The sequence below is a fragment of the Perognathus longimembris genome, chromosome 17 (genome assembly GCF_023159225.1).
Source record: "Perognathus longimembris pacificus isolate PPM17 chromosome 17, ASM2315922v1, whole genome shotgun sequence".
NCBI lineage: Eukaryota > Metazoa > Chordata > Mammalia > Rodentia > Heteromyidae > Perognathus > Perognathus longimembris.
In genome coordinates this window covers 51,937,120-51,960,126 of record NC_063177.1, presented here as the reverse complement: position 1 = coordinate 51,960,126, position 23,007 = coordinate 51,937,120, and the positions used below count along the sequence as shown (strand labels likewise).

The following is a 23,007-nucleotide window of genomic DNA, read 5'->3' as shown; positions in this document are numbered from 1 at the left end:
GACTCCAGGCCTTACCGTTTTAGGGGACGAGCCCCCCCCACCCCCAGCTTGGCGTGACAGGGACAGGCCTGAAACCTAAGGCCTGGTGGGGTGGGAGGGTGGGCGGCGGGGCCGAGCCTTCCTAGCGGGAACCTCCCCCTCTGGAGGCCACCGGCCCGTCCATCGTCCAGTCCTGCTTTATTGACTGCCCTGTGAGCAAGCGGGCGGACGTGACTAGGCCTCGGGGTGCTGCTTGAGCGTGATGGACGCCCCGCTGCTGACCATGACGGCGGGGTAGAGGGGCTCCAAGAAGGAGGCGAGGAAGTGGTAGAGGAGGCTCACCCCGCCGGCCACGCCGTAGAAGGACAGGCAGCCGGCCGCGCAGTCCAGGGCCACGCCGAGCGTGCGGTGGTAGGCGCCGTGCAGCACGGTCTGCGTGTTGTTGTGCCACACGGAGAACTTGAGCGAGTCCCACTCCAAGCACCACGAGTAGGGGTTGCGGCCGAGCAAGTAGAAGATGCTGTGGCAGGGGCGGCCGCCTCTGGGGGCCAGGCTGCGGCGGTAGGTGACGCCCAGGCACATCCACGAGTTGGACACCTCGGCCTCCCAGTAGTGGCGGCCTTCGGACAGGCCGCGGGAGCACAGCACCTGCGGCCACTGCTTGAAGCCGGGGATGGGGCTGCCGGGCGGCGAGGGCTCCAGCACGACGCCCAGGTTCAGGACCGAATGCGTCTCCTTGAACAAGAACAGATCCTCGCTGGCCGAGGAGGGGTCAAAGCTCAGGTTGCAGTAACCTATGGTGTAAACGGGGCCGGAGGAGGGAACTGGGGTTGAGCCAGGGTCAGTGTCCCCCCCCACCCCGGGGAAGATGTGGGGGAGAGGTAAGCCCCCCTAATTTTAGAGGACACGATCTACAGGATGTGTTGGTCCCTTGTCCAGTTTGTTCCACCTAAAGGAAGAGGTTGGGGACTAGGGACTTCCCCCCACCTCTCACCCTCAAAACCTAACTTTCTCTCCTGTTTGGTGTCAGTACTGGAACTTGAACTCAGGACCTTGCACTCTCACTTGGTTTTGTTCTCTGGAGTGTCACTGATTTTCTGCACCGGCCGGCTTTGAACTGGGATTCTCAGATCTCAGCCTCCTGGGTAGCTATGATTACAGGCACATGTCCGTCCCACCCGTGCCCAGAGTCTCCCCCGCCCCCACTTTTTTTGTTGTTGTTCAGGAGGAAGCCGGGTGGGATTAAGGGAGATTGAAGGGTCCCCAGAGGCGGTGACCCAGAAGGGGACCGCAAAGACAATACAACCCCAACTTTCAAGGTCTCACAGAAGCCATAGAAGCAGCCCGGAAGAGGCTCATGGGAGAACTTAGGGCTGATGATCAGAGCTCATCCAAGCTGGCTTGGCTAAAGCCCCAAGGAGGTCAGCCCGCACCCAGCTAATGACAGAGCTCATCGCGCAACACGAGATAGAGAGCCAGGCACCAGGGGCTCACGCCTGTAATTCTAGCTACTCTGGAGGCTGAGATCTGAGGACCACAGGTCAAAGGCAGCCCTGGGGCAGGAAAGTCCAGGAGACATTTCTAATTAACCACCAAAAAGCTTGAAATGGAGCTGCGGCTCAAGTGTTAAGTCTTGAGCAGAAAGCTCAGGGATAGTGCCCAGGCCCGGAGTTCAAGACCCAAGTCTGGACCAAGACAGAAAACAACACTAGGCAATAAAGAGAGAGACAGCAGAGGCAGATTAGGGTAGGATGGTACCCAGTCTACCGCCACTCCTGACGAGGGTCCTAGGCTCAGCCAAGTTCTTTTGAGGTGCCCCAGTCTGGAGACCAGGCATTTCCCAGGAGGCCCTCCTGAGTGCTCAGTGGGCCCCCCCCCCCCCGCCCCCCAGGCCACACCTAATTCGGAAGACTCACACTGGAGGAGCGTTTTCCTGTCCACAGCGGGAGGCAACACTTCATAGGATTTCATCTTAATGCCTGGAGGAGACGGGAGGACTTTGCTGAGCACTCCCTCACCAGCCCAGCATCCTTCTGGAGAGAGGAATGGGCATCCTGGAGGCTGCGTCACCGGAGGAAGGTGTACCCAGGCAGGCAGGGCTCCTCGGGCACACACCCCCCCATGGGGCAGTCCCACCCCAGGGATGTGGGCCACCGGCCATGGGACACTGACCCTTCTGCAGGAGTTGGTTGAGGAAGCTGAGCCCCATGTCCATCAGCTGGGTGTGGAACTCAGCCAGCGTCCCTGGCAGCTGCAGGAAGCTCTGGGGCTCCTCACAGTTGGTGCCCACCAGGGGCTCTAAGCACTCCGGGAGGTACTTCAGCCTGGGGAACTCCTGGCGTGCGGGGGGGGGGCAGGGGGAAGAATGGTGCCAGCGTTAGCCAGTGTCCTGGCCAAGGGTGTCCTCTGATGCCAGAGGCCCCTTCATACTCAGGAGCATAAGCAGGTAGAAACCTTGCCCAATCTCAAATGTGGACATCTCTCTCCTCTCTCTTTGCCAGTCCCGGGGCTTGAACTCAGGTCCTGAGCACTGTCCCTGGCTTCCTTTTTGCTCAAGGCCAGCACTCTGCCACTTGAGCCACAGCGCCACTTCTGGCTTTTTCTGTGTATGTGGTGCTGAGGAATCGAACCCAGGGCTTCATGCATGCTAGGCAAGCTCTCTACCACTAAGCCACCTTCCAGCTCCTTTCTCCTCTCTTTCTAGTTATTTTTGGGGCTTATTTTCCCCTAGTACTGGGGCTTGAACTCAAGGCTTTGCATTCTTCCTTGGCTTCTCCACTCAAGGCTGGTGCTCTACCACTTGAGCCACAGCTCCACGTCCAGATTTTTTTCAGTTTGGTTCATTGGAGAAAAAGAATCTTTTGGGGTTTGGTTGTCCCAGATATCCTGAACCTTGATCCTCAACTTTCAGTCTCCTGACCAGCTAGGATTACAGCCATGAGCCACCACCTGTACCCAGCTTACTTAGGTATTTTGGATTAGGATTCTGCAACCAGCTTGGCTTAGAGCATAATTGTTATAGAAGATTTAAGTGGAGCCTTTGATTGCTTAGTAAAAACCACTGTCCTAGTGGGAATGTGGCTTAGCGGTAGAGTGCTTACCTAGCATGCATAAAGCCCTGGGTTCAATTCCTCAACACCACATAAACAGAAAAAGCTGGAAGTGGAGCTGTGGCTCAAGTGGCAGAGTGCTAGCCTTGAGCAAAAGAAGCCCCAAATCCCAAGACTGGCAAAAATAAGAAATAAAAACCATTGCCAAATTAGTCCTGTGGGGACTGGGGATGTGACTCGAGTAGTATAGCACTCACCCAGAAAATTCAATACTCTACATACCCCATTTTATCTTATTTATTTTGTCAGTCAGGGGTTGTAGGGCTTGAACTCTGGGCTTGAGCATTGTCCCTGAGCTCTTCAGCTCAAGGCTAGTGCTCTACCATGTTAGCCACAGCCCCACTTCCGGTTTTCTGGTGGTTAACTGGAGATGAGAGTCTCACAGACTTTCCTGCCCAGGCTGGCTTTCTAGTACTGGGAGTACTAGTACTCTGGGAGGTGATCAGATCTCAGCCTCCTGAGTAGCTAGGATGTGAGCCACTGACGCTCAGCTTTATCCCCCCAATGTGTCCTTTAGTGTGTGAGAGATAAGGCAAGCAGTCATTGTAGAAATCTGCCCAGGGAGTTGAGAGCAACTTAAAGGAGGTCTGAGCCAGGCACCGATGGCTGTAATCATGGTTTGAAGCCAACCTAGGCAGGCAAATCCATGAGAGTCTTATCTCCACTTGACCAGCAAAAAGGCCAGAGCGGAGCTGTGGCTCAAGCACCAACCTTAAGTGAGAGTGCACAAGGCCTTGAGTTCAAGCCCCAGTATACACACACAAAAAGAAAGAAAGGTCTGACTCTGCTAGGAGATATGCAGCCATTAAAAAATGCTGCCACCTTCTGGCCAGTCTGATACTCCACCTGCATCTCCCATTTGCAGAACCAACCAGACCAGGGCTGGGGAGGAAAAGAGCTCTCAAGAGACTGTCCGGCCTCACTTCCAGCCCTCACCTACAGGAGTCTGGAGAGAAATCGATCCTGCCGGGTGCCTGTTTGTCCCATGGAGCGGGAGGCGGGAGAGAGGGAAGGCTGATCTCGACAGGACAGCGAGAAGCTGAGGGTGTTGGGGCCCTGGGGCAGAGCGAGGGCTTGCCTGGAGGAATTGCTCATCGGTTCGGTTGGCGAGCAGGGTGTGGAGCCACATATTGTTGCCTTCCAGCTTCTGGAGCCGGCTGTGGTTCTGTTGAATGGAGCTGTCCAGCTTCCCCAGGGCGACAGCCTCCTCTTTCTCCACAAAATCCAAGACCTTCGTCTGCAGCTGTTTGATCTCACGGATGATGTCGGAGAAGCAGGAGTTGACCTCATCTCGCACTGTTTGGACCAGCTTCTGGGGTGGGCGCAGAGAGTCACCACTGAGCTCCACTCCCGTTCCCTGCTGTTCCAGGCCAGAGCCAGCCTCGGCATCTCGTCTGTCTACCTGCCCCTCTCTCCTCCATCAGCCCCTCCTCGAGCCTACGGCAGCCTGGGTCTGGGGTGGGGAATGGGTGGACCTTACTGTGAGAAAGGCTACCCGCCCTTGGTGCTTCTGGCTGTCGGAGGCAATGACCAACATCTGGTTCTCCACATTAGCCTGGACCTTCCGAACTTCCACCTGTGGGTGGGGTGGGGCAGAGGAAAAGAGAGAGCTTTGTCTCAGAGAGGGCGTTCGGAGAATCCCCTGGGCCGGGGAGGCAGGATGAGCTATTCCTCTTTTCCTGCATCTGCTTGGCTTCCGTAAGAATGTGACCAAAGCAGAAAAGTAGGGACCCCATGTCCATTCCTCTGCTTTTTTTTTTTTTTTTTGGCCTCTCAACCCCTGAGAGAGACCTCCCCGCCCCCCCCCCCCCCGCATTCATAAGAAGCAGGTTCAGGCCACAGGAAGGGGCCAGGGGTGTATGGTTCAACAATTTGAGATAGTCATAGTCAAGCAATGCAGGTTGCCTGGGTTTACCAGGGCATCGCTGCTCTCCCCAAGTCCCTCTGCATAAGCCTCTGGTCTCCACCGCTTCCAGCCATGGCAATACAGAACGCAAGAGTGTTTTTGCAAGTGCCTGACCATGCACTGTTGCTACCCAGTGTGAAAATTGTCAGCTGCACTCAGTGATGTGCTTAGTGATGGGACTTGCCGTACCATGGACTACTGACCCGTGGCGATGCTACGAAATTTAAAATGCCAAGGGTTTTGCTGTAGAAAGCAATACGTGGCTCACACCCGTAATCCTCCCCACCCAGGAGGCTGAGATGCAGTTCAACACCTGCTTCTCTGATGTCATCCATGAGATCAAACAGGATGAGAAGCCGGGCTGGGCAGGAAACTGTGAGTTTATTTATTTTTTTAATCTCCAACTAATCACCACAAAAGCCGGAATGGAGTTGTGGCTCAAGTGACAGAAAGCTAGTCTTGAGAGCCAAGAAGCTCAAGAACAGAGCTCAAGCCCCGAGTTCAAGCCCCAGGCCTGGCACAAAAAGGAAGGACGAACGAATGAATGACAATGAAGGACGAAAAGCAATACAAGCTGGACACAGGTGGCTCACGCCTGTAGTCGTCACTACTCGGGTCATCCTCGTCCTCATCATCCCTACTCCGTGGCCGGCCCTAGCGGTGCCCGCCTCCGCCCCGCCCGCGCGAGCGTGATTGGCCGCGGGAGGCCCCGCCCCACCTCCTTGCGCGCGCGCTCCTCCTCCATGGGCGCCGTGTCGTGGTTCTTGTGCTCCTCCAGCAGGCAGGCCCCGCACACGCAGCTGCCCTCCGTGCGGCAGTACAGCCGGCGCAGCTTGCGGTGCTTGCGGCACAGGCGGGTCTTGAGATCCCACACGGGCTCCAGCAGCTGGTGGTCCTGGAACACCTGGTCCTCGAAGTGGCTCCGCAGGTGCTTCTCGCACAGCGAGGCGATGCACTGCAGGCAAGACTTGACGGAGCGCAGCTTCTGCGGGGAGCAGAAGTCGCAGGGCACGTCCCAGGGGCCCGCCAGGTTCCACAGGGGCCCCGACGCCTGGCCCTTGGCCTGGGTGAAGCAGGCCACCATCTCCCCCAGGATGGCATTCTTGCAGAGGTGGGGTCTGGTGGGGAAGCTCTCCCTGCACTGGGGGCAGCAGTGGGCCTCGCCCAGGGTGGCCTGGTGATCCCAGAAACTTTGGAGGCAGCTCATACAGAAGTTGTGGCCGCAGGCCGTCGTGACGGGGTTGCAGAACACGTCGAGGCAAATGGGACAGAGGACTTTGTCTTCCAACATCCGGAGGTTGCTGCCGTTGCTTGTCAGGGCCTGCCCCCGGGGAGGTGTTGCAGGTTGGGCGGGGAGTTGAGGGCCTGGGACCGGGTCCTGGGCTGGCCCTGGAAAGACAGAGCAAAGCTAGGCTGAAGCCATGTCCGGTTCGCAGGCCAGTGCGGTCCATCTGCCATGGCATCCAGGGCTGTGCCTCCGTGGGACTGTACCCTGGGAGCTGCGTTCTCCCTGTCCCAGCCCCATTTCTGGGTGAGAGAGAGGAAAAGCACACACACACACACACACACACACACACACACACACACACACACACTATCATCATAGCTGGAATGAGGGAGGTAGGATGGGGTATGTGGGGCTCACACCTCTAATCCTAGCTACTCAGCGAGGCTGAGATCTGAGGACCTAGGTTTGAAGCCAGCCCAAGCAAGAAGGTTCGTGAGACTCTTTATCTTTCATTATTAACCAGCAAAAAGCTGGAAGTAGAGCTGTGGCTCAAGAGGTAGAGCACCAGTCTTGAGTGAAAAAGCTAAAGGACAACCAACACCCAAGCCCTGAGTTCAAGCCCCAGTACTGGCACACACACACACACACACACACACACACACACACACAAAGAAAGGCAGGCAGACAGAGAAAGAAAGAGAAAAGAGAGAAAGAAAGGGGGAAAGAAGGAAAGCAAGGAGGGAAGAAGAAAGATATAGATTATGATGGAGCAGGAAAGAAGGCATTTCTGGACACTTGGAGGGAAAGATCGCGAGAACTTACGCGAAACCTTCTGCATGTCAGGGAGAGCCAGAGACTTCGCTACCCTGTGCCTGGAAGAAAAAAAAAAGACCTCTGAATCATCAGGCACCAGAGGCCTCGATGATCCCCATCCACCTGTTGAACCCCACCCCAAGTGCAGCAGGGCTTCTGGGGGGGGGGGCGGAGGCTGTGTACCTCCTCACCTCTCCCTGGGGCTGCTGTTCTGTGGTCTCCCTAGCAAGGTGACTCCTCTCCTTAAAGACCACTGCAGTTTGCTCCCTGAGGTCACAATTCAAATGCAGCCGGCCCCCTCATTGAGGTTGTGATGTCAGCGGTGCACAGGCCGGTTGTGCTGCCCGCCGGTGAGGAAGCCACCGAAGGCAGAGCCAGTGCAGCTGACTTTATGGCCTCTCATGCCTGACTAGAGGGGAAAATGGCAACTGTGTGACAGCAGGATCATGGCATCTCCTTTATTCCTTCGGGACCGTGGTTCTTCCCTTGTGAGGTGAACAACAGAGGCTCCTTCTTGATCTAAAGGAAGATGGTTCCTAGTTAGGCACTGTGGCTTGTGCCTCTTGATCCCAGCTACTCAGAAGGCAGAGATAAGGAGGATCAAGGGTCAAACTTAGTCTGGATGAAAAGTTAGGGAGACATCGACCCCCCCCCATCGCAATAAGCTTAGGTGTGGTGGGGTGCACCTATCATTTCAGCTATGGGGGAGGCATAACTAGGAAGATCAAAGTCCAGGTTGGCCTGGGGGGGAGGCGGGGAGGGGAGGGGGGCGGAAACCAAGACCATACTTGAAAAATAAAGCAAAAAGGGAACGAGAGTGTGGCTCAAATGGTAGAATTTTGTGACTCTTTGGGCTATGATTTACACATCCGAGGCCTAGATTGTAGGTGGAGTTTTCAATCCCGTGTCCTCTTAGTTGGTGGTTTCTCAGATATTACTTTAAAAGTGGGCAATGGCTGGATTGTGATGCATTTTCCTGTTTGGAGGAGCATGGCTCTCTAGTCTTGCGTTCAAACCTAAGTACCACTTAACAATTTTGAAGAGTACTGAGGCTTTACCCTGACTTGTGACTTCCTGTCTCCCCATGTGAATTCTCCCATGGTCATGCCAGCTGCTAGGGGTTGAGGCCGCCAACAGGCCTTTACCAGAGCTGGTGGTATACTCTTCACACTATTAGCCTCCCAAACTGTGAGTTCAATAAAGCTTTTCTCTATATGACCCAGCCCCAAGCATTTTATTATAGTCCTAAGAAAACAAATGGACTAATCCACACTCAAATAGCTATGTGACACCGGGCAAACCACCTACCATTTTGTTCAGGTTTCTTCACCTCACACATGGGAGTGAAAATAATTCAGGAGGCCGTTGGCGTGACTAAATGTGGTTCACATTTCAGAACTTGGTGGTTACTGCTTTTCTCCCATCAGGCCTTAGGGCTGTGAGAGTGTTATCGGGAATAGGGAAAGAAGTAGTCACAGTGATCACCACCAGACTCTTCTCTCAGAGACAGCCTCAGGGAGCCCTTCCCCTCTGGCTCCTGTGACTCGACCTACTATCTCATAGAAGCCCATTCCATTTTGCTAGTCCTCCCCTAGGACTCGAAGCTCCTCCTCTTCGCACCCCTGTACACCCCCTGGTCTGCCTTGCCAGGCTCAGCAGTCCCTCCATTGCCATTCCGCTTGGATTCTGCGCTCCTCTCGCTGTGATGAAAGCTTCCGGGCTGCCTCTCTGCTCTCTGGTCTACCAGAGGACTTGGCCTCAGCCCTGGGACTTCAGGACCAGCACATCTAGCTGTGCGGAGCGCCTGGCTGCAGGGACGCCCCCACACGCTCGAGCCCTGGGGTGCATGCAGGTGTCAGGCCTGAGCCACTGGAGGACAGAGCACCCAGGCCTTCAAGCTCCTGCTGGTCGCATTCTTTTCCACCTTCACAGCCAAGAATGCTTAGTCACCAGCCAAGTTCTTCCTTTTCAAATACATGTTTGTTAGCAGTTCACCTCAATTGGGCAAAACGGGCATTTGATTTCACATTTCATTGTAAAGGTGACGTACAGAGGGGTTACTTAAATAATGAGTACACTTCTTTATGAAGTGTGGTCCCCTCCCTCATGTCTCCCCCCGCCCCGAAAAAATGGGCATTTTAAAAGAATGTTTTGCTCCTTAATTTTAATGCTAACTGTAGGGTATCAGAAGAGTGCCTCCTTCTGCCCGAGTGCTGGGGTGGTTCTTCTTAGTCATATTCTTTCATGCAAACAGGGCCCGGTCGCCCCTCCTCTTTCCTGCTCCTCCTGGCTCTCTGTGGATGGCCCATCTGGCCCTGCCTTCTGTCCCTCAGCCTTTCAAACTCAACGAAGGGGAAGAAGGACAGCCTATGTGCAGCAATTTCCGCAGCAGCAGCTGTGAGGCGCTCTTGAGGACAGGCGCAAGCCTGGGACATGAGCAGGAAAGGGACAGCGCAGCTGGGAGCCAGCAGTGACAAACATACCCGAGGTCCAGGACTCATATTTGTTTCATATCTTTATTGACAAAAAAAAGTCACGGCATTTCAAACTTTGTTCAGACACATGAACAGTAACAAGGGCACCCAAGAGTAACAGGCATGGTCCCAAAGGACTGGGTCAAAGGCCATGTTGGAAGGTGTGGGTGTCCCTTCAGCCTTACTCCCCCCCACAACTTGACTGACCCCCAAGAGTACTGCACAATGGGCTGTGTGGAGATGATGTCACGTTAGGGGAGGCTGGGCCCACACAGCCAAGTCAGTGACCCCAAGAGAGGGCCCAGCCAGCATTGCCCAGGCCCAGGCTTGGGCAGAGAAAAAGGCGGAAAGATGCTCCCACGTGGCAGTCCCGGGGGCAGGCACCCCTCTGCAGCCATCTGCCAGACTAGGAAGAAGGCTTCCAGCAGCACGGCTCAATGGGCCAGGGCGAAATACTGTCAGAAACCCCATGTCCCCTCCAAGCCCAGACCTCGGAGGCCACGAGTGCCAGTGATGCATTTTGTTTCCCAGAGACCAGCTTGCCGGTCAGCGGTACCAGGTGGAACTACAGTAACGGCGTAGCCGCGAGGCCGTTGGTGGCTGCCCTCCAGCCTCCTTTCCTTCTTGCTGACCTTGGTGGGAGAATTGGGGTTGGGGTCAGGGGCCCCGGCCTGGCTGGAGCCAGGTGGTTTGTGGCCATTAGGCAGCTCCAGGAAAGTGGAGGGACAAAGGCAGAGGAGGGCGCAAAGTCCCAAAGTGCTTCTTCCCAGTCAGTCTGACCTCACCTCTTCTCTTCCCCAAATCCTCCGTCCTGGCTGGACAGAGCAACGCTTCCTGTATTTCTACTTCCTTCCACCCAAGCTTGTTTTCCTGAAAGACAGGCCTGGACCGGTGCCCGTGACCCTGGGGAAGAGATGACTAGGATTCCCGCAGCAGGAAGCTCCTCTAATGTTGGACCTGTACAAATGCTCCTGTACTCACACTGTGATGGCACACAGGTGCAAACACATGCTCACGTCTCTACGTTACTCTACAGACACACAGAAAGGACGACAGAGTGAGAATGTGAGAAAAGTGAACCCAGCTGGCCATGGTCAGCCATGCGCTCAGAACACTTCCGGCAGAGCAGACGGTCGTGTCGGGGCCCCTGGTGAGGCACCAGGCAGTGCCAGGCCAGAGCCGGCTTTCACAGATGGTCTTCCTTGCGGCCCCTCCCCTGCTCCACACGCGTGCCAGCTGGCTCAGAGCTGTCCGGGGGAGATGGTAGTGCCTCTGGCCCTGCCTTCCACACCTGCTCACCAAGACACGGGAGCTCAGCGACGCGCACACCAGCCGCGTGCAGCACGCTCACTGGTCAGAGGGGCCCCCAGGGAGCCCCCACCGCGAAGCCCCAGGCAGGGCACAGCCGCCAGGGCTGGTTGGGCCAGGGTGGAAATGAGGAGACACAGCGCTGCCCTTCAGCCAGGGCATTTTCGGGGATGATCACCAAACACAACTTTTAGCTACAAGAGGACACATTTGGCAATTTCCACACGCCACGCCACATCGGTCCGGTCCGTAAGGCCCTATTTCTGGTCCAGTTCACAAAACTGATGATGGAAGATGGTCAACAGGGGTAGGAAGCAGCTGGGCCCACTGCCTGGATCCTTGGTCTGCCTGACATGGTTCAGGATGCCACCACCTCCAACCTCCCCTTGGGAGCAGGCGGGCCATGTAGGACCCAGCGGCCAGGGACACGCTCCGCAGCCTCCTGGGGGAGCAGCAGCCCGCACTCGCACCCCCACGCAGGCGCTTCATCCTCCCCTGCTTTGGAGGGTCTCTTTCAAGGAGAGTGGGTCTTCTAGCAACTCTATCCTCTCCCCCACACCTCAGTTTGGCACACGGAAGCTAGAGCTCTACATCTCCCACACCCTTCTGTGGGTGCCTGAGCGAGGGGAGAATGGTCCGAAGGGGCTGCCCCTATTCCAGCCGTACACCAGAGGCCCGGCTCCGCCCAGGACGACGCTCCTTCCCCTGCTCCAGCTTCCTTGGTTTCTAGGCCATTTCCAAGGAGCTGGCCTTCACCTTCTTCAGATCCCCAAAAGGCTCCAGCTGGGGACCCAGCCCAGCTGCTGTTGTAAAGGTCTGTCATACGTTGGCTAAGAAAACAAAAGCAGGTTTCTGGAAAGCTCATCTGCGGCCAGAGGTGCATTTGCCTTCGGCAGGGTGGGGAATCCTTTGGTTCCGACCGGAACACTTCTCCACCAGGGACCAGGCTCCGCTTTGCTTCGCAGTAGCTCGGTTACTGTACAGGTGTAAGATTTCATGTCACAGAACTGCTCTGCTAGATCGCTCTTTCCCTTCAGGATTCTGGAATTTGCGACTCTTAGTTTACATCCGAGACCCCCTCTCCTGAAGAATCTGGAAGTGGAAGATGAGGGAGAAGGCTGAGGGAAGGAAGAGACACACGAGTGGAGGGCACAGCTTGGCAGCACAGCCAGGTGCTGGTTCCCTCCCCATACCAGTGAAAAAGAGGAAGTGCTTCAAAGATTGAAATCATAGCAGATTTGCTCATTTTAGTGGAATTTAGTTAGAAATCATCATGAAGCCTGTGGCTCAAGCCTGTGATCCAACATACTTGGGAGGGGTAGACTGGGAGAATCCTGGTGGGAGACCAGTTTGGCAAAAAGTGAATGAGATCCCCTCTCAATCCATGGCTGGGCACAGAAGTGTGCACTTGTCATTCTAGTGAACCTCAAAAGTACAAATAGGAGGATCACAGACCAGGCTGGCCCGGGCATAGAGCAAGGCTGTTATCCTGAAAATAAGCAAAGCTGAAGTAGAGGTGTGGCTCAAGAGGTAAAGCACCAGCTTTGAGTGGAAGAAGCCGACGAACAGCACAAGGTCCTGAGTTCAAGCCCCAGTTGTGGGACAGAGCCAGCATGCAAACAATAAAAAACAAAAGGAAAAACAATGCAAAAAGGGCTGGCAAGTGTGAGGCCCTGTATTCAAATGCCAGTCAGTACTGCTAATAAATATTAAAAAAGAAATTAGCCATAAAAATGATTTGAACAGGGGCTGAGAATATGGCTTACTGATAGAGAGCTCATCTAGCATGCATGAAGCCCTGGGTTCAATTCCTCAGCACCACAAAAACAGAAAAAGCCGAAAGTGGCGCTGTGGCTCACGTGGCAGAGTGCTAGCCTTGAGCAAAAAGAAGCCAGGGACAGTGCTCAGGCCCTGAGTTCAAGCCCCAGGACTGGCAAAAAAAAAAAAAAAAGATTTGAACAAAAAGATGGCGCTACCAAGCTGCTTCCCCTGGTGTCTGCGAGCAGGTGGCCCTGGTCAGCCCAGGCGGCATGGCAAGCGCTCGGGGCCCCTGCTGCACCTGACTGCAGAAGGCCTGCTTGCTAAACACAGCAGGGCCTGAGGTTTGGGCACTGTTGGACCTGCTTTCCCACGCTGCAGGACCAGGCCAAGGTCCCCACTCAGGATCGTTCAGAAGCGTGTGTGGGACACAGTGGAGGAGAGGGTGACAGCCTAAGACAATTTCAACAAGGATGTGAAAAGAACAAAGACGCTATGTTTCCCTTCTCTCTGGACGGAGCCTTTCTTTGCTCTGATTTGACAGAGGCCGGGGAATGGCCCTGGCAAACCCCTGGCTGTTCCCTGCGCCCTGGCACGGGAGGGAAGCACACGGCGGGCTGCAGGGGAGGGCAGAGGAGCAGCTCTGAACACAAACAACCTGGGCAAACGCTTGTGTGTCTTTTGTTCCCCCTGAGGTAAGGACTAGGGGGCCCAGGCTGGCCCTGAACTGTTGCTCCTCATGAGTGTGCCACCATGCCTGGCTCTGTTTCTTACCTTTGCCTTTTCACTTGGCTCTATGACAATGCCGTTGGTAGAATTATTTAGTTCTCTGGAGACGACACAGAGGAATTCCGCCTGGTCTTCGTTTCCATAGTTATAGGAGGAGCCGATGCTGATTAGCTGGCAAAAGAAGGAGATGGCACCATGTAAAAAGGGGTCTTCAAACACTCAAGCACCTCAAAAATCACACGTGTCCTGACTGGACCTCCACGGTTCATCAGGGCCCTAAGAGTGAGGCTTCCCTAAGAAGAAAGCCTGAGGCCCACCCTTGCTCCTTCCCCAAGCAGCAAGTCACTTTCAAAAGTGTTTTGCTGACATATTCCAGAACCAGTCCCTGAAGAAGACAGACTGGACCGTAGGCCCCCGGGGAGAGCGTTTGGGTTTGATGTGTACACCAGCCACCTTAACCCTGTTCTGGGAAGCCTGTGGCTGGGGTGCAGCACAGCGGCAGCGCATGCTTGAAATCACCAGGCGGTAGCACGCGGGGCACGCGCCGCGCGCCCCCCAGGTGGGAGCGGAAGTACAACGTCTGCGATGAGCACGGACACCTGCTTCAGCCAGCACACAGACGGCTCATCTGAGAGCAGAGTCTGAGACAAGGGACCGGGAAGGTTCTATGTGAATCACCCACCAGCTACCAAACGGTGCATGCTGCTGGCACTTTTAACTCTCTTGGAGAACTGAATTCAGAATTGAGTTCTAAGTAAGAAACACACGCAGAGGGAGAAGCTGAGCCCGAGAGAAGGCCTTCCTCACAGGCAGGCAAGGCCTCAAGTTGGAAGACTCCAGGGGTATGACTAGAGAGGGGGCCCTCGCCCCTCCATCTGACTGGGAGGGCATCTCACCCCCCACTGTATGGCTGGGGGTGTCCTCAGCCCCCACTGTATGACTGGGGGGCCCTCAGGTGTGACTGGGTGGGGGGGCACCTCACCGACCCCCATGCTCCACCTCTTCCATGTCAAAGGCACGGTCCTCCACAGGGGAAAACAACGTCAGAGCTGGGGTGCGGCACAGTGGCAGCGCATGCGCCTCACCAGCTCACCGGAGGCCAGCATGCCCATTCTCAGCCTATTCTTTGTGTAAGGCTGTATCAGGGGAAATGCTTCGGGCGGGGGGGGGGGAGGGGAGGACGGATGTTCTACTCTGGACAATGTTTTGCTGGCACGGGGGCAGGACTGCCTCAGCCGGAGGGCGAGGAACAGTCCAGCACTGGCTGCATGTGAACTGTAACCTCACAGTAATCCCACACACTCCAGTTTTCATCCTTGAAGGTGAGTTTGCAGTGACAGTTCGGCTGGCCTCTTCAGCTCTACACGGCATTTGGCACAATCCATGAAAAATAAGTGGATTCCCTCTAGCCACTCCGGCTTCCTGTAACTTTGAAGGCAACAGAAGAGGAACCAGCCTGCCACCTAGTGGAAGGAAAGGGCAAAGCCCGGACTCGGCGGCTTGGTTTGGGCCTGGAGAGAATGCTGGGAGGGGTCGCCCGCTGGTCTTCCCAGAATAGGGTTAAGGTGGCTGGTGTACACATCAAACCCAAACGCTCTCCCCGGGGGCCTACGGTCCAGTCTGTCTTCTTCAGGGACTCGTTCTGGAATATGTCAACAAAGCACTTTTGAAAGGAATCTACCTGTGGGAAGGAGCAGCAGCCCAGCCCAGCTCCCTGGCTCCCGGGGCTCCAGATGCGAGCTTCCCCTTCCCCGCTGTCTCATGCCACAGGGCGAGGGGTGCACATCCGCGGCTCTCTCTTCCCACCCCTCCCAGGGGACTGACTGGCTGGTGACCGTGGAGCGGTGTCCTCTCCTCCCCAAGGTGCGGGCCTGGCTGGGGTGGCTGCTCTTTGAGAAGTTTACCTGCTCAAATTTCCAGCCGTCAGACATGGTGGAGACCATCTGTGTGAGCTCCTCTTCCTGACACTGCAGGACCCGGTACACGTGTTTCACGGGGCCCTGCGACAAGCACACAGACCGAGAGGAGGACACAATCATTTCCGGCTGCCCGCGCTTGGGTTCTCTGCCCACCCGCCCGCTGCCTCCTTCACAAACAGCACTGTGGCTTCCCCGCGGCACTCAGCCAAGGGCCCAGGACAGAGAGCAGTGGGCAACTTACTCCTGAACTTTGGAAGGATGGATTACATATGAGCAATCATGCTAACAAACTCAGATTTCATCATTTCCCCAAACAATTTGCACAAAAAAGTCACATTGTTTTCTGAAGTGGTTTATATCTGATTTATATGTTAATGTGTATACCATATATTGATTTTTATCTACACTGATATGAGTGGCAATAGGAATAACTTATCAATATGTTAAATTAATCAGCAAGGAAACATACCATGTACAATATTCCAAGATATTTTTACCTCTGCTAATGCTACCTCAGAGTGCTTCGGGGTTAAACATTAGCATTCCTGTTACAGAAGTATGGTATATTAAAATATAAATACTAGGTTTTGGTCTCATTCTAAGTAGAGCTCTTCAAACCTCTGGAGTTTCCTAATAAGAGCGTGTTGGTAGGAGTGGTGATAGCTGCCTGTAATCTCAGCACTCAGGAGACTGAGGCAAGAGGATTCAAGTTTAAGGCCAACTCTAGCTACATAGTGAAACCTAGTCTTACTTTAAAAAAAGGACTTGATCAAGATGCACTGTACTTATAAACTTGTTGACTTGTTGAATTGATACCCCTTTGTACAACTACTTAAAGGCAAACTTTGTCTCAAAAAGCCTAAAAAAAATAAAGGGACAAATCCTCTGAAGGTTTTGGTGGTTCTACCACACACTTGAGAAAGAACCAAAAGTTATATTACAAAATTTAAAACATTACAATGACCTATGACATCTGAGAAAAAAAAACAAACACAGAAAAAAAAGCACTTGCAGGGCTGGGGATATCGCCTAGTGGCAAGAGGCCCTAGGTTCAATTCCCCAGCACCACCACCTATACAGAAAATGGCCAGAAGTGGCGCTGTGGCTCAAGTGGCAGAGTGCTAGCCTTGAGCAAAAAGAAGCCAGGGACAGTGCTCAGGCCCTGAGTCCAAGCTCCAGGATTGGCAAAAAAGAAAAAAGAAAAGCACTTGCAGAAGGTATTAATGAAGACAGCAAAGTAGCTGGAATGATGGCAAGCACTAAGAGATGAACAACCATTACAATCAGGATGGGTTCTGACCCCTACATCTTGGGCTTTGAGCAATTTCAGTCAAGTCAAAGGAAGCAAAGTATGAAAATCCACGCAGAGCCAACTTCATCTTAGAATGCCCAATGACGAGAGGAAAGAGGTCCTTTGACCAAAATCAAATCCATTCCCCAGCATTTCACTCAATGAAGAAGACAGATGGAAAGATCAATTAACATCAAAAAGGTCTTGACATTCCTAGAACAAAAAAGCTTCCAACTGGGTCTTATTCCATGAGCCTTCAGAACCTAGAGAACTAATTAAGTGAATTGCTGTGATCAAATAGTAACCTTATAATAATGATCTCAAGGAATTAACTGATGGCAAAGAATGTACAACATTCAGGCTCCATGATTTGAATAGTTTAAAATTATGTAATTCATGGTAACACCAAAATTTTTACGAAGCAATCTAGGTTTTGAGAATGGAAAATTGAGATGTAAGCTAGATTTCCAAAATGTCGAAAGCATTAAAGGTCTACAGCAGTAAAATATGCCATGGACATAGACCCTGGTGACCCTCCTCATGTTTCCAGACGGTAATGCACACATCAGCACATAACATCTATGAACACTGGATTTTTTTGCGAGTCCTGGGGCTTGAACTCGGCCTGAGCACTGTCCCTGGCTTCCTTTTTTGCTCAAGGCGAGCACTCTACCACTTGAGCCACAGTGCACTTCCAGCTTTTTGTGTTTACGTGGTGCTTCATGAATGCTAGGCAAGCACTCTACCATTGAGCCAGGTTCATAGCCCCTGAACATCAGGTTTTTAGTGTGGTGTGGCTCAAGTGGCAGAGTATGAGGCTCTTAGTTCACTCTAGTTCTCTTAAAAAAAAAAAAGTGTGCCAGACACCAGTGACTAGATAATCAGGAGGCTGAGATCTGAGAATCACAGCAGAAAAGTCTGTGAGACTCTGTTCTCTAATTTGTTTATTTGTTTTGTTTTTGTTGCCAGGCCTGAGCACTGTCCCTGGCTTCTTTTTGCTCAAGGCTAGCACTCTGCCACTTGAGCTACAGTGCCACTTCCGGCTTTTTTCTATATATGTGTTGCTGAGGAATCGAACTCAGGGCTTCATGTATTCGAGGGGAGCACTTTTACCACTAGGCCATATTCCCAGCCCTCTGTTCTCTAATTAATCACCAAGAAGGTGGAGGAGCTGTGGCTCAAGTGGTAGAGCGCTAGCCTTCAGCTAGCACCTTGAACTCAGAAGTTCAAGCCCCAAGACTGGCACCAAAAGAATAATTAAAAAAAAAAGTGTTCGGCAGTTGATACTATGGTGGCAATTCAAATACAGACTGAATGACATGTGAAATAAGCCAAGTCCATCCTATTATCTCATCCTATCATCATCACTCTATCTCAACATAGGTGGGAAACTGTTTCATTTCTGTTACGATAGCCACTGAATTAATACAAAAATCCACACATCATAACAGAAAAGAAGCCCGGTATTACTTTTTCGGCAGCACAAATCACAGCCGGTGACTGGAGGCTCATGGGAGATGAATGTCACGTGATCACAGGCTAAAGGCTCCTCTCCACAAAGGGCGGCCCAGGGGCTCTGTGTGGAAGGAGATGCTCGCTCAGGGAGGACAGGCCTGGCGCTCAGGGCCCAGCAACCCTGCTCTTCCCTCTGCGCTGCACTGCGCCCTGAGGGACACAGGGATCCTCCACTTTCTGTTATTTCTCCTTCGTTTTCTAGCTCTAAACAATTCTGTCTGACAACGTTCCATCTGTCCAGTGGACTGACATCCAGATCTGAGGGGAAAGGCATCCTTTTCAAATCCTACCCAGACAGACCGGCAGAGGCACTGGAGATGTTTTCCCCTTAGCAGTGCAAAACACCTTACCTGGGAAGTTCTGTTCTCATTGTCACGTATTCTCTCCTTGACCAGACGCACGAGAGATGCGATATTGTAAAACTCGGCTTCTTCCAGAACACCTAGAACAAGGACCAGACTGCAGTGAGACACACGTGACTTCCCCAGGGGAAGAGCAGGAAGAAGATGGCTAAAAGCTGTGCATTTCAAGCACACAACTAGTCTCTCCCTGAGCACAGGGTTTGGGCTGCTCTACTCTGCTCACGGTCTCCTGGCTCAGGCCCATGAGCTGCGGGTACCCTTTCCATATGCCACTTGGTTCCTGGAGCTGGCCACACTGGACACCCTCCTGAGCTTGCAATTTTTATCTAGTTTGCCCTAAAAAGGACTGGCAGACACATGTATGGATGCAGAGTTATATGGACTGAATTTAATAGGATACTTATAATTTCAGCAATTTTAAAAGGCAATCAGGGCTAGAGATGTAGCTCAGGGTAGTGCTTGCCTAATACATACAAGGCACTAGGTTGGTCCATCAACAAAACATAGGCAAATAACTTAGAGGCAATAAATCACGGAAAGATTCTCATGCTAAATAAACTAAAAGGCCTGATATGGGCCAATCATGGGATGAATGATCTTGTACCAGGAAAAATATTGCCACAAATAGGTCATTATTGCCAGGCGTTGGTGGCTCACACCTGTAATCCTAGCTACTCAGGATATTGAGGGCTGAGGATCACAGTTCAAAGCTAGCCTGGGCAGGAAAGTCCATGAGACTTTTACCTCCAACTAACCACCAGAAAACTGGAAGTGGCACAACGGCTGAAAGTGGTAGAGTGCCAGCCTTGAGCTGAAGAGTTCAGGGGCAGCACAGAGGCCCAGAATTCAAGCCCCATGACCGACCCCAAACACAAACAAACAAAAAAAAACCCACAATGTTTTCTATCTCTCTGGGCTCAAACTGAAATCCTCCAAACCTCCCTTCTCCAGTAGCTAGAATTATAGCAGGCTGAGCTTTTTTTTTAAAGAGAGAGCCAGACTGAGAGCAATTCCTTTACCAGCTGAAACAGAGTTGTTTATTTCACTAACGAGGACAGCCATTGCAAGCTTTCTTGCTTAGAGGGACCGCTCAGAGTGTCCTGGATTTAAGGGAAGACCTTAGCTTTCAACTGAAGGCCTCCAGGGACACCTAGCCAAGCCTTCAGAAAGAGGACCAGACCCACTTACAGCCTAAACACCCTACAAACCAGTAATACAATGTCCTGGAGAATGAATTAGGTCAGCTGCAAAAATGTACAGGAAAGCATGGGACCAGAGTCTTAAAAAGAAATGAGGCCAAGTCTTTATCTTTTTTTACTTTTTTCAGCTGCAGATTCAAACTATAATTGAAAACATAAATAACCAAATGTCAGAGTAGTACTTCAGGCGACAGCCATTCACCACCGGTACAGAAACAGATGTAAGTAAAGATGGCGGCAATGGTGCAGGTTTGGAGGAAACTCCTAAAGCTATCTGCAAAGCTGGGCTACTGATCATCTCACTGAGGAAGCTGAGTAGGCCCAGTGGGTCTTTCTTCAACATATTTCTCTAGAGACAAGCCTAGGTAACTGGCAGCTTTGTGCTCATTGTCATAAACCTGTATGACCCACCTGCATAAGAGCCTATAGAACTTCAAATGAAACTCATCTATGTAATAGCTTTAATTGACCTGAATTTTGAAAATGCCCAGTGCAAATGGTTCTTACCTTCTTCTGCCAACTCCTTAGTAATGATGAGTTTCCCGTGACGGAGGTAGTTTAGGATAGGACCAAAGTAGGTAGGGTCTCTGTCAATCAGATATGCTCCAGTCTCGTCCTGTCAACCAAGCACAAGGATGTCACTGTTCTTGTCTTTGTCAGTGCTCCGAGGCAATTCATTCCCCTAACTAAAAGTTTTTGTTAAGCCTGATATGGTGGTTCAAGACTATAAATGCCAGCACTTAGGGAGACTGAAGCAGGAAGACAGAGTTAGTTGACCTAATTCATTCTCCAGTGTGTAGCTCCAGTCGGAGCTACATAGTGAGACTCTGTCTCAAAAAAGAAAAACCAAAACAAAACACTAAAGTTGTGTGCGGGTGGCTCACGCCTGCAAGTCTAGCTACTCAAGATGCAGATATGTGAGGCTCAAAGTTTGAAGCCAGCCCAGGCATGAAAGTCTGTGAAACTCTTATCTCTAATTAGCCACCAAAAAGCTCAAAGTGAAGTGTGGCTCCAGTGGTAGAGCTCTAGCCTTGAGTGGAAAAGCTGATAGTGCCCAGGACTGAGTTTAAGGCTCAATACGGGCACGAGAACTCACGGCCACTCCCCACAAGGTAAGTTTTATTGCACAAATGTGCAAACTCTTGCCAAAAGGTAGCTTTCTGCATCTTGTGCTTTAAGATCACTTCAGGTCAGGTGTCAAATGCATAGTCATATCCAGATTATTTACTGGCTTGGATTTCTACAATCTTTGCTTGGACAATCACCAACATTTTTGTGATCGCTGGATACAGGCTCTGAGAAGGTAGAAAATGTCACAGCTGTGTGTTTTAAATCTGTGCTTCAGATAATCTTTTTCCATTGCCCCTGGGCCTCATTCCTAATTCTAAGAAAACCTCTGTTCAGTTGGCAATCCTCCGAGTTCAAGGCCAGTGAGAGTCTGCACTGCCAGCTGTAATCTTACACACCCTAGCTCTGTGCCCAGAGGAAGTGTGGTACTGCCAGGACTTGGCTCTGAGCAGCTTTAATCCTACTCATCTTTACAGCAAAAAGAACACGAAGAAACTGGCTTATGGAGCCATAAGGAGAAACTAGAGTATACAAAAATAATTCCTGTATCAACAATCTGTATGTGTGCATGTGTGTGTATATGTGCGTGTGTGTGTGTGTGTGTGTGTGTGTGTGTCCTGGGGCTTAAACTCAGGATTTGAACTCTATCCTGGTGCTTTTGTGCTCAAGGCTAGTAGTGCTCTACCACTGGAACCACACCTCTACTTTCAGCTTTTTTTTTTTTTTTTTTGCCACTCCTGGGGGCTTGGACTCAGGGCCTGAGCACTGTCCCTGGCTTCATTTTGCTTAAGGCTAGCACGCTACCACTTGAGCCACAGTGCCACTTCTGGCTTTTTCTAATATATGTGGTGCTGAGGAATCGAATCCAAGCCTTCATGTATGCAAGGCAAGCACTTTACCACTAGGCTACATTCCCAGCCCCTACTTTCAGCTTTCTGACGGTTAGGTGGATAAAAGAATCTCACAGACATTTCTGCTCCATTTGGCTTCAAAGCCTTGATGCTCAAATCTCAGCTCCTGACTAGCTAGGATTACGGGTGTGCACCACCAGCACCTGGCTTTGATACCATCTCTCAAGAGAGGAATATGTAAAACTGACAAATGTTTATGCAGCCCTGGCTCTGTTGTAAGGCAATAACCATCGAGGTGCTATTCTAGGATATAAGATAAAGATGTGGTCAGTGCCTTTAAGTTGAGAACTAAGGATGAACCTGAATAAGTGGAAAATAAATTCAAGCTGTAAATGGCTTAAGTGTCTTTTCTCCTTTTAATCCTTTGGTCATCAGCCATACATCTCGCTCCATAGCGTTCTCGGATCTTCATTTTCCCCGGGTCTTGGCAGGTCACCTTATGTGTGTGCACGACGAATGTAACCTTTTTCCTAGGGACGCGTGTGATCTCAAATACAGACCCAAACACCGACTGCTACCACCTACACGTCCCGGGACCAGAGCTTGGGGAAAGCTGGGTGCTTTCGGCCGTAATCTGACTCGGGCTTTAACTGAACTTTGCACAGGGGTCCAAGAGGAAGACTGAGCGAAAGCAACCAAGATGCCTTGGCTCCCCCTGACCCAGTTCGGGATGCATCTGGTCCCGGTAGTGAGGGGCTGAAGAAAAAGGCCAAGGGGGAAATTTCCTCATGCAGGTCTGAAAAGCTGGGGCGGCGAGCCCGAGAATTCGGGGGAGAGGCGTGGATGGGGAGGGCGGGGAGGAGTCGGGCGGGAAGCCGGCGGGGGGGGGGAGGGAGGGGGGTGCGCCTGAGGAGAGGGGAGGTGGGGAGGGCCTGGGCTCCGAGGCCGGCGGGGGGGGGGGTTGGTGGAGGGGGCGCGGAGGGGGGGCCGCGGGCCGCCCGGGGAGGGAGGAGGGGGTCGGCCGGGCCGGGCCGGGGGCGCGCCCGAGGGCGGGGCGCACCTTGTCCGAGTCCAGCTCCGGGTCCTCCTGACAGCAGAGGCGGCAGAGGAAGGACTTGGGCTCCCGGCCCAGGGTCTGTCGGGTGGTCACGAAGTAGGTGCCGCCCACGTTCAGCCGGACCCAGCGGGCCGCGCCGCCGCCCCCGGCCCGCTCGGGGGGCCCCGGCCCCGGCTCCAGGGGCTGCGCGGTGGCCGCGGGCAGGCGGCTGTGCCCGCGGGGCGTGGGGCCCGCCGGGCGAGGGCTGGGGGGTCCGCGGCCTGGGCCGCTCCCGTCGCCCGCCCCGCTCCCGCCGCCCCCTCCCAGCCCCGCCATCGCCGGGTCCAGCTGCAGCTCCGCCATCTTGGGCCGCCGCCACCGCCACCGCCACCGCCGCCGCCGCCGCCGCCGCCGCCGCTGCCCGCGCGCCGCCGGGCCGGCCCATTTCTCGGCAGGGAGAG

The 23,007-nt window shown here is 53.1% G+C and overlaps 2 protein-coding genes across 2 annotated transcripts; both read right to left on the bottom strand.

The window, feature by feature from the left end:
- Positions 1-115: 115 nt before the first annotated feature.
- On the bottom strand, positions 116-10,520 carry LOC125366303 (E3 ubiquitin/ISG15 ligase TRIM25-like). Its single transcript, XM_048366889.1, has 8 exons — positions 10,492-10,520; positions 10,067-10,185; positions 5,714-6,384; positions 4,570-4,665; positions 4,168-4,401; positions 2,152-2,314; positions 1,896-1,958; positions 116-773 (listed from the first exon to the last, which is right to left on the bottom strand). The coding sequence occupies exons 1-8, from the start codon at positions 10,518-10,520 to the stop codon at positions 214-216; spliced, it is 1,935 nt and encodes a 644-aa protein (XP_048222846.1). The 3' UTR covers positions 116-213.
- Positions 9,534-22,925, bottom strand: Kctd2 (potassium channel tetramerization domain containing 2). Its single transcript, XM_048365478.1, has 6 exons — positions 22,571-22,925; positions 20,099-20,207; positions 18,381-18,472; positions 15,210-15,305; positions 13,351-13,476; positions 9,534-11,910 (listed from the first exon to the last, which is right to left on the bottom strand). The coding sequence occupies exons 1-6, from the start codon at positions 22,907-22,909 to the stop codon at positions 11,881-11,883; spliced, it is 792 nt and encodes a 263-aa protein (XP_048221435.1). The 5' UTR covers positions 22,910-22,925; the 3' UTR covers positions 9,534-11,880.
- Between the last annotated feature and the right edge of the window lie 82 nt (positions 22,926-23,007).

Coding starts and splice junctions, on each gene's coding strand:
- LOC125366303 (XM_048366889.1), bottom strand. CDS start 10,520: ATGTGTTTGCACCTGTGTGCCATCACAGT. Junction 2,315..4,167: donor CCGATGAGCAATTCCTCCAG/GCAAGCCCTCGC, acceptor CCCGCACGCCAG/GAGTTCCCCAGGCTGAAGTA. Junction 1,959..2,151: donor CAACCAACTCCTGCAGAAGG/GTCAGTGTCCCA, acceptor CGTCTCCTCCAG/GCATTAAGATGAAATCCTAT.
- Kctd2 (XM_048365478.1), bottom strand. CDS start 22,909: ATGGCGGAGCTGCAGCTGGACCCGGCGATGGCGGGGCTGGGAGGGGGC. Junction 20,208..22,570: donor CGGAGCTGGACTCGGACAAG/GTGCGCCCCGCC, acceptor CTTGGTTGACAG/GACGAGACTGGAGCATATCT. Junction 11,911..13,350: donor AGCCAAGTGAAAAGGCAAAG/GTAAGAAACAGA, acceptor TTCCACTTCCAG/ATTCTTCAGGAGAGGGGGTC.